This window comes from Lepidochelys kempii, chromosome 10, assembly GCF_965140265.1.
Source record: "Lepidochelys kempii isolate rLepKem1 chromosome 10, rLepKem1.hap2, whole genome shotgun sequence".
NCBI classification, from domain to species: domain Eukaryota; kingdom Metazoa; phylum Chordata; order Testudines; family Cheloniidae; genus Lepidochelys; species Lepidochelys kempii.
Window position 1 is genome coordinate 84,622,100 of NC_133265.1, and position 13,509 is coordinate 84,635,608.

The following is a 13,509-nucleotide window of genomic DNA, read 5'->3' on the forward strand; positions in this document are numbered from 1 at the left end:
ACGCGCTATCTCAGAGTCCCGGGGCCGGGCCCCCCCCATTGCACCCCTCTCCGCCCCCCCCCGGGGCTGACCACCCCCGTCCCTTGTTCCCCCCTCTTCCGCCCGCCCGGGCTGGGCCCCGGCAAGCCGGAGGAGGTGCTGCTTCCTGGCCAGACGCACTCTCCCGGCTGGCGGAGGAGGCCCCGGCCCGTGGAGGGTCTCTCCGGTCCTGCCCCAGAACTGCTGCAGGGCGTTGAGCCCGAGATGTTCCCTGGGAAGGCAGCTGCATGCAGCGACCTTTGCTAGTGGGGGAGTCTTGGGTGCTCCCGCCGGGGTAGCTGCACTTGTGGGGAGCGCGGAGCCGGCAGGCAGGGGAGCTACAGCTCGTGGGGAGAGAGGCCTCTGGGACAGCCTGTTCCAAGGCTCTGCTAATGCCTGGCGCTGGGGCTGGGCTTTTCGCTGCAGGGAGCTGTGCCCGACACCCATACTGCTCTGTTCGTTCCTCCCCCAGCTCCCCGGAAGAAGGACCTGTTCATTGAGGCAGATCTGATGAGCCCCCTGGACCGAATCGCCAATGTCTCCATTCTCAAGGTACCCGCAGCTGCACCCTGGCCAGGGCAGTACTAAACCAAGGCGTTGCTTTTGGGTACTGGGTGGGAGGGTAGCTGGCTGGGGGCCACGGGCAGCTGTTCAAGTGGTTTTGCAAATGCAGTGAGTTCAACCTTGTCCACATTCGTCCACGTTTGCTATCCCTGTTCATGGAACTGTATTTTTCTGCACAGGGAGGCCCAGAACTAGATCAACAGCAATTTTGAGGGCCGCAGACATGGTCAGGTCTGAGACATGTTGGCAGAGCTGTGTGTAGAGAGCTGCCTGTATTAGCCCATAGTGGAAATCTCTTGTTCCACATCCTTATGTCTTCAGTGCCGTGTGTGGTGATTGCTTCACACGCTGCATCACCAGGTCGCTGCCCTGATGAGCAGGCAGCTGCGGGGCGCTGACACATAGGGCGATCTGGCTTTGTGCAGCAGCTGGCGGCCTGTGAAGGGGGCTTCTGGAATCAGCTTCGACAGTCTGTGCGGGGTTTGTAAGTTAACATTCGACTCCCCTCCCATTTCTGTTTCTAGCAGCATGAAGTGGACAAGCTGTACAAAGTGGAGAACAAACCCATCGTTAGCACTAGTGACCAGTGAGTCTCTTACCTGACCCCCGTGGCTCTGTGTGGGTCACTCCTGGAGCCTGCCCAGCTGCAGCTGTACTCTGCTCCTCCCCAGGCTTGACCAGAGATGCTGCAAGTTGCCCTGCCCTCTGCCCAGGGGTCTGCCTCTCAGCAGTGCTGTGTCAGGCTCATGCCCTCTCCCAGCAGCCTCTTCTCTGTGCCCTTTCAGCCTGGGCCATGACTCTGAGTGAGCTCAAGGGTGTGGGCTTGGTGCTGGCTGTCAGCACTGCAGGGAAGTGAGTGCTGAGAGGCTGCTGTGGGACTTGGGAGCAGGGATATATTTGGGGGTTTGGTGATGTGACAAGCAGAGCTCAGGCAGCTAGTCTAGGGCGCTGTGTTCCCATCTCCTACTTTCAGCTCAGTAAGCTGCCTGCCTCTCTGCGCCTGCTTTCACTGTGTGTGTCTGGCTTACCAGGGAGGGTCCCAGCATAGCATTCATGGGTGGGAGGAGGGGAAGGCTCCAGAAGTGTCGGGTCCTATTTCCTGTGCATGTCTTGTGTCCCTCCCCACCTCCCAGTTGGTGAGTCTCTGTCTGCCTCACTCCAGGTTGTGCTTCTTAGTCCGGCCACGGATCACAAACATGAAGTATGTTGCTGGTGAGTGGGAACTGTTGCTTGCAATGCAGATATCAGTGGTTACTTATATAGGGCAAGTAGTATGGGTTGACTTCAGGGTAGGACTGGCTAGCAGACTCCACTGTCTGGTGCCGGGGATATTGGCGATTGTGTGAGGGGGATGGTTACTGTCCTGGATCGTCAGGCTCTAGGTAATCGCTGTGTGGGGGTGAAGTTGGTGTTCTGGTTAGCTGGTGCTGGGCAATTCCAAGAGGTGAGTGCTAGCATCTGGGGATAGGGTGACTTGGATCTCAGGGCCAGAGGCTGAGTGCACACCCGGAAGTCTGCTGTCTTGTCCGGCTGGTGTGTCACGTGCCCTGTGAGATCACAGGGCCTCAGGCTTGTCTACACAAGAGACCTTGCACTGGTTTAACCTTAGGGTTTTTTAGTGGGTCTAGTTAACCAGAGTCTTGTGTCTGTAGATATTGTCAATGCTGACAAGGCGACAGGGAGGAGCCGGAAGTACAAGATTATCTTCAGCCCCCAGAAGGTCAGTGTGGCTGTCCTTTCCATGCTAGGCACCAGCCCAAGCTTCCTCTTCTGGGAGTGGGTGGGAACTGGGGCTAATTTATTAATCCTGACAGAGCCTTGAACCCAGAGGAACTGCAGTAACCTCAGGCCCCTGCTCTCCTGCCCACCCAGCCTTCCCCCCCTTCCTTCACACCTGGCCTGTGTCCGACCCCCCTCCCCCCCTTCCTTCACACCTGGCCTGTGTCCGACCCCCCCTCCCCCCCTTCCTTCACACCTGGCCTGTGTCCGACCCCCCTCCCCCCCTTCCTTCACACCTGGCCTGTGTCCGACCCCCCTCCCCCCCTTCCTTCACACCTGGCCTGTGTCCGACCCCCCTCCCCCCCCTTCCTTCACACCTGGCCTGTGTCCGACCCCCCTCCCCATTCCCTCACCCCCTGCTCACCCAACCTTCACCATTCTTCACACCTGGCCTGTGTCCGACCCCCTCCACATCTCCCACATGCGACCTTTCCTTCCTTCTTCATGCCTGCCACATATCCAGTTCCCTCCCGCCCCCACTATCCTGACCACCCAGCTTTCCCTTCCCACAGAGTCAGAATAACCAGTTCCCAGTTTCCTGTCCAGAAGTTTGACACCAAAACCAAATGTTGCCATGTCTGGAAAGGAGCGGCTAAGAGGGCCAGCCCGATGCACTGCCATGGAGCCCTTGGTCACGCCCCATTGACCACAATGCGGGAGCTGCCTGGGCACTAACCAGCCTCTTCCTCTCTTGCAGTTTTACACCTGTGAGCTGGTGCTGGAGGAGGAGGGAATCTATGGTGGTGAGTGGGGAAGGTGATGTGACCGGCACTGTGGGACCTCAAGGGGACGTCGTTCAGTCCATTGCCTAGACCCAGCTTTTTGGGGAAGCTTAGACAGTAGAACACAAGGGCTTGTCCCCTATGGAATAGGCATCCATGTGCTGTCTTGGCCCGGGGCGTGGAGAAGGGAATGCAAATTACAGAGCTCCTGAACATCCCCCGATGGAGACACGGGAGGGGTACATAGACCCCACCATTGATGGGGGAGAGGCTGGGCCTATGTGGAGAAGGATGGGAAGGGGCAGTGTGGCTGGCAGGGCCTGTGTGTTCAAGCCCTCGGGCCATCTCTACAGCAGGTCCTGGGACTACATTGTCTCTGCTCTCTTCTGTCCCTACCTCAGATGTGACCTGTGATGAGTGGGCCTTCTACCTGCTCCCCCTGGATGATGACCTCCTCAGCATGGAGCTGCCTGAGTTCTTCCGGGACTACTTCCTGGTCAGTGGCACAGTTCCCTGGGAAATCATCCCTGCAGCATCACAGCAAAGCCATTGGGAGAGCGAGCCAGGGTGGGGGCAGGACTTTCAAAGCTGTGCACACCCCTCCCCTCCCCCATGCCCCTCACCTGCTGCCCCACCCCCAGTCTGGTGGGCTGGCCTCTGCAGACTGCCAGTGCTGTGCTGGTTTGGGAGATGCTGGCAGATGTCCACTGGGCTGAACAGATTCCGGTGCCTCTGTCAGCACCTTGGAGACCTGAGAGCCTTGAGACTGCACCCTGGGCAAGGTCCATGTCCCTGTTTAGATACTGCGGAGGACTCCTGGGGGCCCAGCCTGCCCCGGCCGGGGGCTCCTGGGGAGTGAGTGTTTGCTGACTGTTGCTCTTGTGGGTCCTGCAGGAAGGGGATCAGCGCTGGATCAGTGCGGTCGCTCGAGCTCTGCAGTTGCTGAACTCCCTCTTTGGGCCTTTCACTCACACGTATGGGATTGGCAGGTGTGCCAAGGTAAGAGAGCTGCACAATTGGGAGGCTTGGCCTGGTGGGGTCTCCTGCTCTGGGGACAGGGCTGGTTGCTGGAAGTGGGAGCCCTTTCATTTGAATCCCTTCAGGGATGTGGGGACTTGTACGAATATGGGGGGCAGGCATACAAACATCCCACCTGTGAGTTTCCAGGTGGGGCCAGTGAAATAGGGGCTTACCCCCACGGAGTGACTGCTGGTTGTTATAAGTGTGTCCAGCAGGGAGCGTCACATGGAGGGGGGCCAGGGAAATGCCTGCCCCCTATCAAGGGAGGAGTGAGGGGGAATCGGTCTGCTGACGTGATTGAGGGGGACCCAGCCACCTGCTCCTGGCCCCAGGGCTCGCAGCTTTCGTTCTTGCTGGCAGGCTGTCCTGGCCTGTTCTCGGGTGGCGGGGGCTTGCTGATCTGCTCCCAGCTCCTGTAGCGTGTGGGGACCCTGGCCCTGGGGCTGGCTGGCTCCCGTGGTAGGGCTGGCATATATGGGCACTAACATGCTGCCTCCCCTCTCTCCCAGATGGTCTATGAGGTGTGGCGAGAGCTGGTGGAGGAGAGCGAGGGTGACAGCCAAGCCAGGAGGCCTGAGATCAGCCATGTCTTCCTCATGGATAGAGGTAGGGGGTGGTCTGGTTGCAGGCGTGGGCTGCTGCTGTGGGCCGGTGACTGGCAGGGGCCTGGGGGTCTCTAAGGGCTGGCTTTGGGGGGAGGGGCAGTGGGTTCTTTCTAGGAACTGCTGAGGGGCTTGTTCTTGGGCTTGAGGTAGTGAGCTGGGGGCAGCCAGCACTGGCGGAGGGGTCCAGCATGTGCCCCTGTGCTTCTCGTTGCAGATGTGGATTACGTCACAGCGCTCTGCTCCCAGGTGGTGTATGAGGGCCTGGTGGATGACACGTTTCGTATTAAATGTGGTAAGTTGTGGGTGGCTGACAGAAATGTGAGCGGGGCTGGGCAAGGGGGCCCTGCCTGGGGTGTGGGGGTGTGATTGCAGGGAGAGGAGAGCACCTACAGATCTCTGTCCCAGTCCATCCTCCTCAGCAGCTCCCCAACATGTAGAAGGGGGCCAGGGAGGCTGGGATGGGGGAGGGGGGAGCTACCTAATGTTGGCCGTTGCAGATGGCCTCCCAAGTCCTTTAACAGGGGCGTGGGGGTTGGCACATGAGTGGTGTCGTGCTCTGGGGGCAGTTCCTTTGGCAGCTTTGCTCGCTGCCTGTGTCCTCTCTTGGTACAGACAAGGATGCTCCATGCGAAGTGGCAGGACGCATGGCACATGTCAGACCAGTGGCCCACCTTGCTGGTGCCCTGTCTCCAGTGGGGCTGTCACAGATGCCTCTGTGGGAGGCGTAAGCCAGCACTACGGGGTGGGCACAGCACAGGCGCCAAGGACCCCATCCCCAGGCAGTAGCTGTGTGGATTCCCCTCGGAGCGCAGAGAGCACCCAGCTCTGGGGTTGCTGAGTGTGGCTGATAGCCCAGGCTGCATCCTGCTGGCTGTGTGGGTGGTTAATGGAACAGCCTGTCCCGGGGCACTGGGAGCGCCGCAGGGCAGAGCACGGGGCAGTGGTCTGGGCACTGTAACTGTTCCTGCTGCTCTCGGCAGGGAGCGTGGACTTTGGGCCAGACGTCACCTCCTCTGACAGGAGCTTCAAAGTGCTGCTCAATGCCCAGGACAAGGTGAGCCCAGCTGATCTGCCCAGCTTGCGCCCCGCCTACTGGGGCCCTGCTAACCTGGCGAGTGCCAGCCTGGTGGGCAGAGTAGCAGTGGGGGTAGTTGGATTGATTGTGGTATGAGGCAGAGCCCACTCCAGAGATGGTAGAAATGGGACTTTGATACCAGCTCCTTTGCCCTGTAGAACCGCAGTCCCCAGCATCCTGGCATCCGCCCTGTGGGGGCTGATCCGTTCTGGATGCCCATGTGGAGCCCCAGCCTGTGGCCTTCGGAAGCCCAGTCGCTGGGGGTTTTTTGACTGCCCTCCTAGCTGTAGGTGCAGCCTGGTGCGCCCCCCTCTCCCCCCCCCTTAGCCAATGCACCCTCTCTGTGCTCTCTGATGCTTGGCTACTGGCGTGTCTGTGCCTGGCATGGGGGCTCTCTCCTGGGAATCCCATGCCAGGCCCTGGCCAGGTGGCTGACCCCGTTGTGGCTGTTCTGGTGCAGGTGTTCAGCGAGATCCGGAATGAGCACTTCTCCAACGTCTTCGGCTTCCTGAGTCAGAAGGCGCGGAACCTGCAGACGCAGTATGACGTGAGTGTGACAGGGTCGTCCTGGGCATGGCCCTGAGGGGCACCCTGCCCCGGGGCAGCCCCATCAGCTGCCGAGGGGTTCACGCATCCTGGGCTGGGCCCTTTGCTCCCCACCCTGGCTCTCCCTCACCCTGTTGGGGGTGGGGAGGAGCCTTCCCTTCAGCCCAGTGCTCAGACGCACTCTCCTCCTGCAGCGACGTCGCGGGATGGACATTAAGCAAATGAAGAACTTTGTCTCCCAGGAGCTGAAGGGGTTAAAGCAGGAGCACCGCCTGCTGAGCCTGCGTAGGTACCTGTGGGTGGTGGGGGAAATGGAGGGTGTCTGAGGACATCTGCCCTAATGCCAGGGCGGGCTGGCAAGTGGTGCACATTACCCCAGCCAGGCTAGAGGCTGCTGGCCTGTGAGGGCATCTCCCTCTATGCCCTCTGGCAGCCCTGTCCCCGGCTATGCGGGCCCAGGCTGCATGGAGAGTACGTGGCCCCAGGGGTCTTGTGCAGAGACCCCTCACTGATTTCTTCTGTCTGGGGCTTGCAGATATTGGCGCCTGCGAGTCCATCATGAAGAAGAAAACCAAGCAGGATTTCCAGGAGCTGCTAAAGACTGAGCACTGTGAGTGTCACCTGCCAGCACAGCCTGGGCTCCACCACCACCTGTGGCTGGTTGCCCTTCCCCTCCCTGGCCACCAGCACTCCAGACGGCCACTGTCAGAGATGATGGGTGCTTGTGCTCTGGGGCTGGTGGGACCTGAAGTGTTAAACGTGCTTCTCCAGCCTGGGGGCAGGGCATGCAGGGTGCTCCCTTTCCCCAAGGGGCTTAGTGAGGAACACCAGGCATTGCCCTCTGGAGCTGAGCAGCACCATGCACCTCCCAGAGCTGGCAGAGTGGAGCGGGCGGTCACTGGGCAGTGGGGACAGAGCTCGGAATGGTCCTGATTCCCAGGCTCTTCCTCCCACCATCCCAGGAGGCTGGCAATCCCCAGGCCTAGGGCTCGCTCTGAGGGTGCAGGTGACTGTTTCCCTTCCCCCCTTAGCTCTCCTGGAGGGGTTTGACATCCGCGAGAGCACCAGCTACATAGAAGAGCACATTGACCGGCAGGTGAGTCCTGCGCCGGGCGGGGATGGGCTGGGCTGGCCACTCGCTCACCCTTCCCAATTTCTGTGCAGGTCTCCCCCAGCGAGAGTCTGCGCTTAATGTGCCTCCTGTCGGTCACGGAAAATGGTGAGCTTCTCGCTGGAGAAGAGGGGCAGCAGTGGGGGGATGTGGTTATGGGGCTTTTCACTCAGCTCTCCCTGTGTGTTAAACCCCCACAGGGCTGATCCCTAAGGATTATCGCTCCCTGAAAACCCAGTACCTCCAGGTGAGTGGGGGGGACGGGACAGGGGAGCGTGTGTGTGTGGGGGGGAGCGCCTGCGTGGTGGGGAAGGTGGTACTGGGGGGAGGGGCTGGAACGTGCCAACATTCGCTTCTGCATGCTCTCCTCTCTTATGTTGCTGGAAAGCTCTGGCCTGGACCCAAGAGCCGGGGAGGCCCACCCAGCCTGGGTGCCAGAGTTCTGGCCTGACCTCCCCATCTCCCCTTGCCACCCAGAGTTACGGGCCTGAGCACCTGCTGACCTTTCATAACCTCAAGCGCATCGGGCTGCTGACGGAGCAGGCCCCAGGGGAGACCCTGACCGCTGTGGAGAGCAAAGTCAGCAAGCTGGTGACCGACCGAGCAGCAGGTATGGGGCAGTTCTGAGTGCCGAGCCCTGCCTTCCTCTTAGCTGCGGGAGGATCTTGGGGCACTTACCCGTGCTCTCTGCTCCCAGAGCTGCAGAGGAGTGCTCACTATGTCTACCCGGGTTATGCTCTAGCCTCTCCCAGCTCAGGCTGGGCAGGGAGGGAGCTGGCTCTGCTCTGGAGTGGGAGGCTGGGTGGGGAGAGTGGGGAGACCCTGCAGATTTGAGCAGGTCACCCCTCAGCCCCAGGGGAAATAAAACTCACTCCCTGTATCTTCTGCCCCGTAGCAGCGATCCCTGTGGGCACACCTCACGCCAGCTCTTGCCAGCCAGAGAGAATCTATTGAGGCCAGGTGAGCTGGTGGGGGATCCTGGGGCTCTTGGCTCAAAACCACTTCTTTGCCTTGTTTTCCAGGGAAACTCACGGACGCTTTTAATTCTCTGGCCAGGAAGAGCAATTTCCGAGGCTTAAGCAAGAAGCTGGGCTTGGTAGGTCCCCTCCGGAGCTGCTGGCTAGGCTGCCCCCCCACAGCACTGTTGCTAGGATGGGGTGTGTAACATCGCTGGCTCTAGATGTCCTTGGCTGCCCTCTTCTGGCCCTGGCTGTGGCTATCCCTGTGCAGGGCAGCAGGGGAGCCAGAGAGAGTTACCCTTGGGGTCCGGGTAGCAATGGTGGCTCGGTCCCTTCCTCCCTTCCAGGGTTAAGGGAGGCTGTGGCCTTTCCTCCCTGCCGTGGACCTGCCCCCCCCCATCCAGGCAATGTGATGCCATGTGCAGTGTTTGGGGTCACGTCCCTGTATAGCGGAGTGGGTCAGTGTGAACACACTGTGCCTGCACTCCAGGAGCTGGCCTGGCTTCCCATAGGCTTCTGGAGAGAATTCCAGGCTGCAGTTGTAGTCTGGAAAGGGCCTGTGTGGTTAGGGGCTTTTGCTCGTCCCGTGCCCCGTCAGTGGCTGAGAGCAGCAGAGAGGTGTGTCCTGGTGGTCCCTGGCAGTGGAACTCGCACCTTCCGGCTGGCTGCCAGGGCCCAAGTTTGCTGCATTGACAACAGTGCGAGGCTCGCCTGCTTGGCACTGGATCTTCGCTAGCTGGCTGGGGACTGTCCTGCCCAGAGCAGCCAGGTCAGTGTCTCATGTATTTGTGCACTCCAAAGGGTGCACCCATGGGTGGTCCAGACCAGAGCCTCTGCTCCCAGAGGACACCGATAGCTCACTCACTGTTGGGGGCTGTAACGTGCCTGTCTCTGCAGATCCCCCGTGTTGATGGTGAATACAACCTGAAGGTGCCCCGAGACATGGCCTATGTCTTCAGTGGGGCCTACGTCCCCCTGAGCTGCAAGATCATTGAACAGGTGAGTCTATCTGTGCGCACCCCACCCCGGGGGACAAGAGCTGCCCATGCTGTGGGGTGCAGGGAACTCCTGTCACTTGTCATGTGGGGTTCCATCTTCCTTGGGAGCAGTCAGGTTTGTGCAAGTGTCTCCTGGTCTGTGGTGCCCTTGTGGGTCTGGCTATGCTGCCCTGCAGATCCCCCTGCTGGGTAGGCCACAGGTGCCTGCCTCTGCTTGGGACTACGGCCCCCTGGCTGGGGCTGGATGGGCTAGAAATGTCCCTAACCTGCTCCTGGAGAGGTGAGGCACCGGACTGCCTGCCTGCTCGTCCTGTGCCCTTTATTCCTCCCCTGGGTTGGCAGCTGATCTCTTACTCTGCTCTGGGCCTAAGTCGCTCCCATTGCCACATGGTGCTCTTCTGCTTCCCCTGCCCTTGGCAGACTGTCCCCTACGCATCTCCTTTCAGGTGCTGGAGCGCAAGGGCTGGCTGGGCCTGGAGGAGGTGGTGCGCCTGCTGAATGGCAATGAGTTTGCTCCTACAGGTAATACCTGCTCCTGGGATCGCTGCGGGGGGGACTTGGGGAGCTGTTCCACTTCATCCTCTGCTCCTTCCAGAGCCGGTCACGGAGGAGAATCCTGCCTGGGAGGTGCAGCGTGTCATCCTAGCAGTCTTCCTGGGAGGCTGCACCTTTTCTGAGATCTCTGCTCTCCGATTCCTGGGGAAGGAGAAAGGTACCAGCCAGGACACTGGGTTACTGTCTCCTCCACTGCTGGGGACGAAGGATCGGGCAGCCAGAAACTGCCCATCTCCCTCTCTGAAAGAGACCCAGAGTATAACCCCTGGGCACAGACTCAGTGAGTTAGCACTGTGCCATTGGCTACTGAAACCAGACCTGCTGCTGCCACAGAGGCTAATTCTCAGGCTGTGACATGGTAAAGTGGGGAGGTTAAAGCCTTGGACCATCCCCCCAGTGTTCCTGCCTTGTGTCCATGTGCAGAGGGGTACAGACCTCTCTTACGGTGCAAGTGGGGCCACGCACAATTGTTAGGGAAGGACCCATCACATGCCTTTGGCCTGGGCAGATGCCTGCTCTGGGCGCCCCCAGCGTCTCCCTGCTTGGAGGAGTTAACACCCCGTTCCCCCACCCCGCTCACAGCAGCACTCTGAGCATCTCCCCCGTACTTGGCATAGCGATACTGCTTCTGTTGAGTGGTGACAGTGCCAGGTGCTAGCAGGGGTTCAGCTGCAGCCTGGCAGCCCCACTTCTCTCTGCCCTTCGGTCTCCTCCATTTTCCTTTCATCTCTTTGGATTTCTCAGGATACAAGTTTATATTCCTGACGACAGCCATCGCAAGCAGCGCCCGGCTGATGGACGCCATGTTAGAGGCGAAGGTGTGAGGCAAGGGTGAGCTGCAGCCCTGGCAGAGCAGCTTGTGCCAGTCAGGGTCACGCTCCACAGTGGAGACTGCCCAGGCGCTGCACATGTGCTACTGAAGCGTTACACATCAGCAGCCGGAGCAGGGCAGACACGGAGCCCATCCTGCCATGAGCCTCTCCTTGGGCTTCCCGAAGGCTGCAGATTGGGGTTTAAATGGATGAAGAGACCTTCAGTGGGTGGGGGTGACGTGTCTCTGGGGAGGCTAGAGGAGGGAAGAAGCTGTTGTTTCTCCAATCCTAGACCAAGGGTGTTTGAGTCTCTGTCATGCTTCAAGCCCCTGGGCCCACTGTCCAGGCAAGTCCCTGTGCTTGGTGTATTGGTGCTTCCACCATTGGGACAGTGGCTTGTTAAGGGATCTCACTGGCCTTTTGGGTTTTGTGCCCTGGCTCCCACCCTCGGCTGCCTTCTCGTCCTTGGACAGATGTCAGTACTTGGGGCCACGGGTGAAGCCATAGGGCCATTCCAGGCTGTTAGCAGCACTACCTTCTTCCACTGCTCTGAGGCCTGTTCACCTGGAGAAGTTAACTAGGCAGGGGGGAGCTGGCTTCTACTCCAGTGAAAAATTAATTGCATTGTTACCTGAATTTTGAGTGCTATGTTCATTCACTTCACAGAACAGCCTACCTGTTCTGGCACCAAACACAACCCGCTCTAGTCTGGATTGATGGACCAAGCAGGGGGAAGGGAGTGGACCAGCAGGGGTACTGTGGGGTAGACTGGAGGTGCAGCAGCAGAGGGGTGTGGGTGGAGTTGGGGCTGGGATTTGAATAGCGTAGGATTGCACTGGCAGAAATGTGTAATAGTGGTACATTGATCTGTACCATATAAAATATACTTGGTCAGCCTTTAGCACTTGTCTTTATCTAACCACAGGGCAGGGAGGTGGGAACAGGCTAGTCCCAGTGTCTCTGGTCTCTAATGGGCTGTGGTTCTTATCCCTGGGGCTGCTTACTGCCCCTTGTGTATATTTCTAAGAAGGTCTGGTATCCTCTTGCATGGAGCCTTTGAAGCAGCTGTTGGAAGGTTCCCCCAGCTGGAATTCTCTGCAGTTCCAGTCAGAATGGGCTACATAATGCTTAGCCCTACCATGAGTGCAGGGACTGGACTAGGTGACCACTCCAGCTCCCTTCCCTTGCTATGATTCCCAGCTGGAGAGTGGGTGGACTTACTGCTGCAGTGAGTAGGGGAGAAGCTAGAGGGAGAGTTAACTTAGAGTGGGGGAGTGGAGGGAGGGCTGTTAAACCTGCGTTTAGCCTTGAGGGGATCACCCCAGCCCTGCTGCTCCAGGCCTCAGGGAGTGCTGGTGGGCGGGGGAAGGTGTGTGTGTGTGCTATGGGCAGATGGCAGACAGGGGCCGAGCTGGCCCTAAGGTGCGGGGCAGTCCTGGCTGTGTAGTAGGGTTGCCAGCTCTCTGGTTTTCGACCAGTTGAAAAGGGACCCTGGTGTTGATCTGGCTGTTAAAAGTCCGGTTGGTGGTGGAGCGGGGCTAAGGCAGGCTCTTTGCCTCCCCTGGCTGTATGCAGCTCCTGGAAGTGGCCAGGGGCGATCAAGGAAGCTCCCTATGCTGCCCCTGCCCCACCTGCTTGCGCTGCGGCTGCTTCTGAGAGCAGAGCCAGGGTGTCTGCCTTAGCCCTGCTGCTTGGGAGCTGCCTGAGGTCAGTGTCGCCCAGCCGGAGCCCCACCCCAGGTCGGAATTCCCTCCTGCGCTCTAACTCCTTCCCAGACCCACCACCTGCACCCCAGCCCTGAGTTCCCTTCCAGAACCTGTTCCCACCCGCCCCTTCCCCAGGCCTGAGCTCCTTCCAGCCCTCTCAGCCCCAGCCCAGAGCCCTCTCCTGCACCCCCAACCCCTCATCCCTGGCCCCAGCCCAGAGCCCCCTCCTGCACCCCCAACCCCTCATCCCTGGCCCTACCCCTCAGCCCCAGCCCAGAGCCCCCTCCTGCACCCCCAACTCCTCATCCCTGGCCTGAGCCCCCTCCCCCATTCCAAACCCCCCGACCTGAGCCCCCTCCTGAGCCCCCTGTAAACTCCCCAGCCCAGAGCCCCCTCCTCCACCCCCAACCCCTCATCCCTGGCCTGAGCCCCCTCCTCCAGCCCAGAGCCCCCTCCTCCACCCCCAACCCCTCATCCCTGGCCTGAGCCCCCTCCCCCATTCCAAACCCCCCGACCTGAGCCCCCTCCTGAGCCCCCTGTAAACTCCCCAGCCCAGAGCCCCCTCCTCCACCCCCAACCCCTCATCCCTGGCCTGAGCCCCCTCCTCCACCCCAAACCCCCTGACCTGAGCCCCCTCCTGCACCCCGAACCCCTCATCCCTGACCTGAGCCCCCTCCCCCATTCCAAACCCCCCAGCCCAGCGCCCCGTCCCCAGTGCGGTGAAGGCGGGGGATGGGCCGTGGGCGGGGGGGGCAGGCGGGTCGGTTTGTGCCGCGGAAGGCGAGCGAGGCCCCGCAGGCGTAGAGGTGGGGGCGGGGCGCTGCCTCCGCCGCGTGCCGGGGTGTCGTGTGCCTGACGGGGGGGGCAACGAGAGATCCCGCACCGCGTGCCTGGGAGGGGCGGGGCTGGACGGCCACGTGATCACGTTGCGCGGACGGCTCCCAGCTTGCCGCAGGCCCGCCTCCTCGCTGCGGGGGTCCGGCCTCGCTTCGTCACTGCGTCTTCATTGGCTGACGGCGCTGGGGAGCTTCCTGGTTAT

The 13,509-nt window shown here is 60.5% G+C and overlaps 1 protein-coding gene across 3 annotated transcripts; it reads left to right on the forward strand.

The window, feature by feature from the left end:
- The first annotated feature begins 372 nt into the window (after positions 1–372).
- Positions 373–11,666, forward strand: VPS33B (VPS33B late endosome and lysosome associated). Of its 3 annotated transcripts, none has more exons than XM_073304594.1 (22): positions 373–570; positions 1,107–1,168; positions 1,745–1,794; positions 2,235–2,302; positions 3,059–3,104; positions 3,485–3,579; positions 3,978–4,082; positions 4,613–4,709; positions 4,923–5,000; positions 5,689–5,762; positions 6,244–6,330; positions 6,524–6,614; positions 6,865–6,939; positions 7,361–7,425; positions 7,494–7,548; positions 7,641–7,687; positions 7,918–8,050; positions 8,463–8,536; positions 9,297–9,398; positions 9,844–9,919; positions 9,993–10,109; positions 10,697–11,666. In XM_073304594.1, exons 1-22 carry the CDS (start codon positions 529–531, stop codon positions 10,774–10,776), a joined length of 1,719 nt encoding a protein of 572 aa, XP_073160695.1. In that variant the 5' UTR covers positions 373–528; the 3' UTR covers positions 10,777–11,666. The 3 variants fall into 3 exon arrangements, with proteins under 3 accessions (XP_073160695.1, XP_073160696.1, XP_073160697.1); XM_073304595.1 differs by having other exon boundaries at positions 1,110–1,168; XM_073304596.1 differs by lacking the exon at positions 1,107–1,168 and having other exon boundaries at positions 469–570.
- Positions 11,667–13,509: the final 1,843 nt, after the last annotated feature.

What these genes read in the sequence shown, in the direction of transcription:
- VPS33B (XM_073304594.1), top strand. Translation starts at nt 529, where the DNA reads ATGAGCCCCCTGGACCGAATCGCCAATGTCTCCATTCTCAAG. An exon ending in GGATTGGCAGGTGTGCCAAG is followed by an intron (nt 4,083 to 4,612) that starts GTAAGAGAGCTG and finishes CCTCTCTCCCAG; the next exon opens with ATGGTCTATGAGGTGTGGCG. An exon ending in TGCTCAATGCCCAGGACAAG is followed by an intron (nt 5,763 to 6,243) that starts GTGAGCCCAGCT and finishes GTTCTGGTGCAG; the next exon opens with GTGTTCAGCGAGATCCGGAA.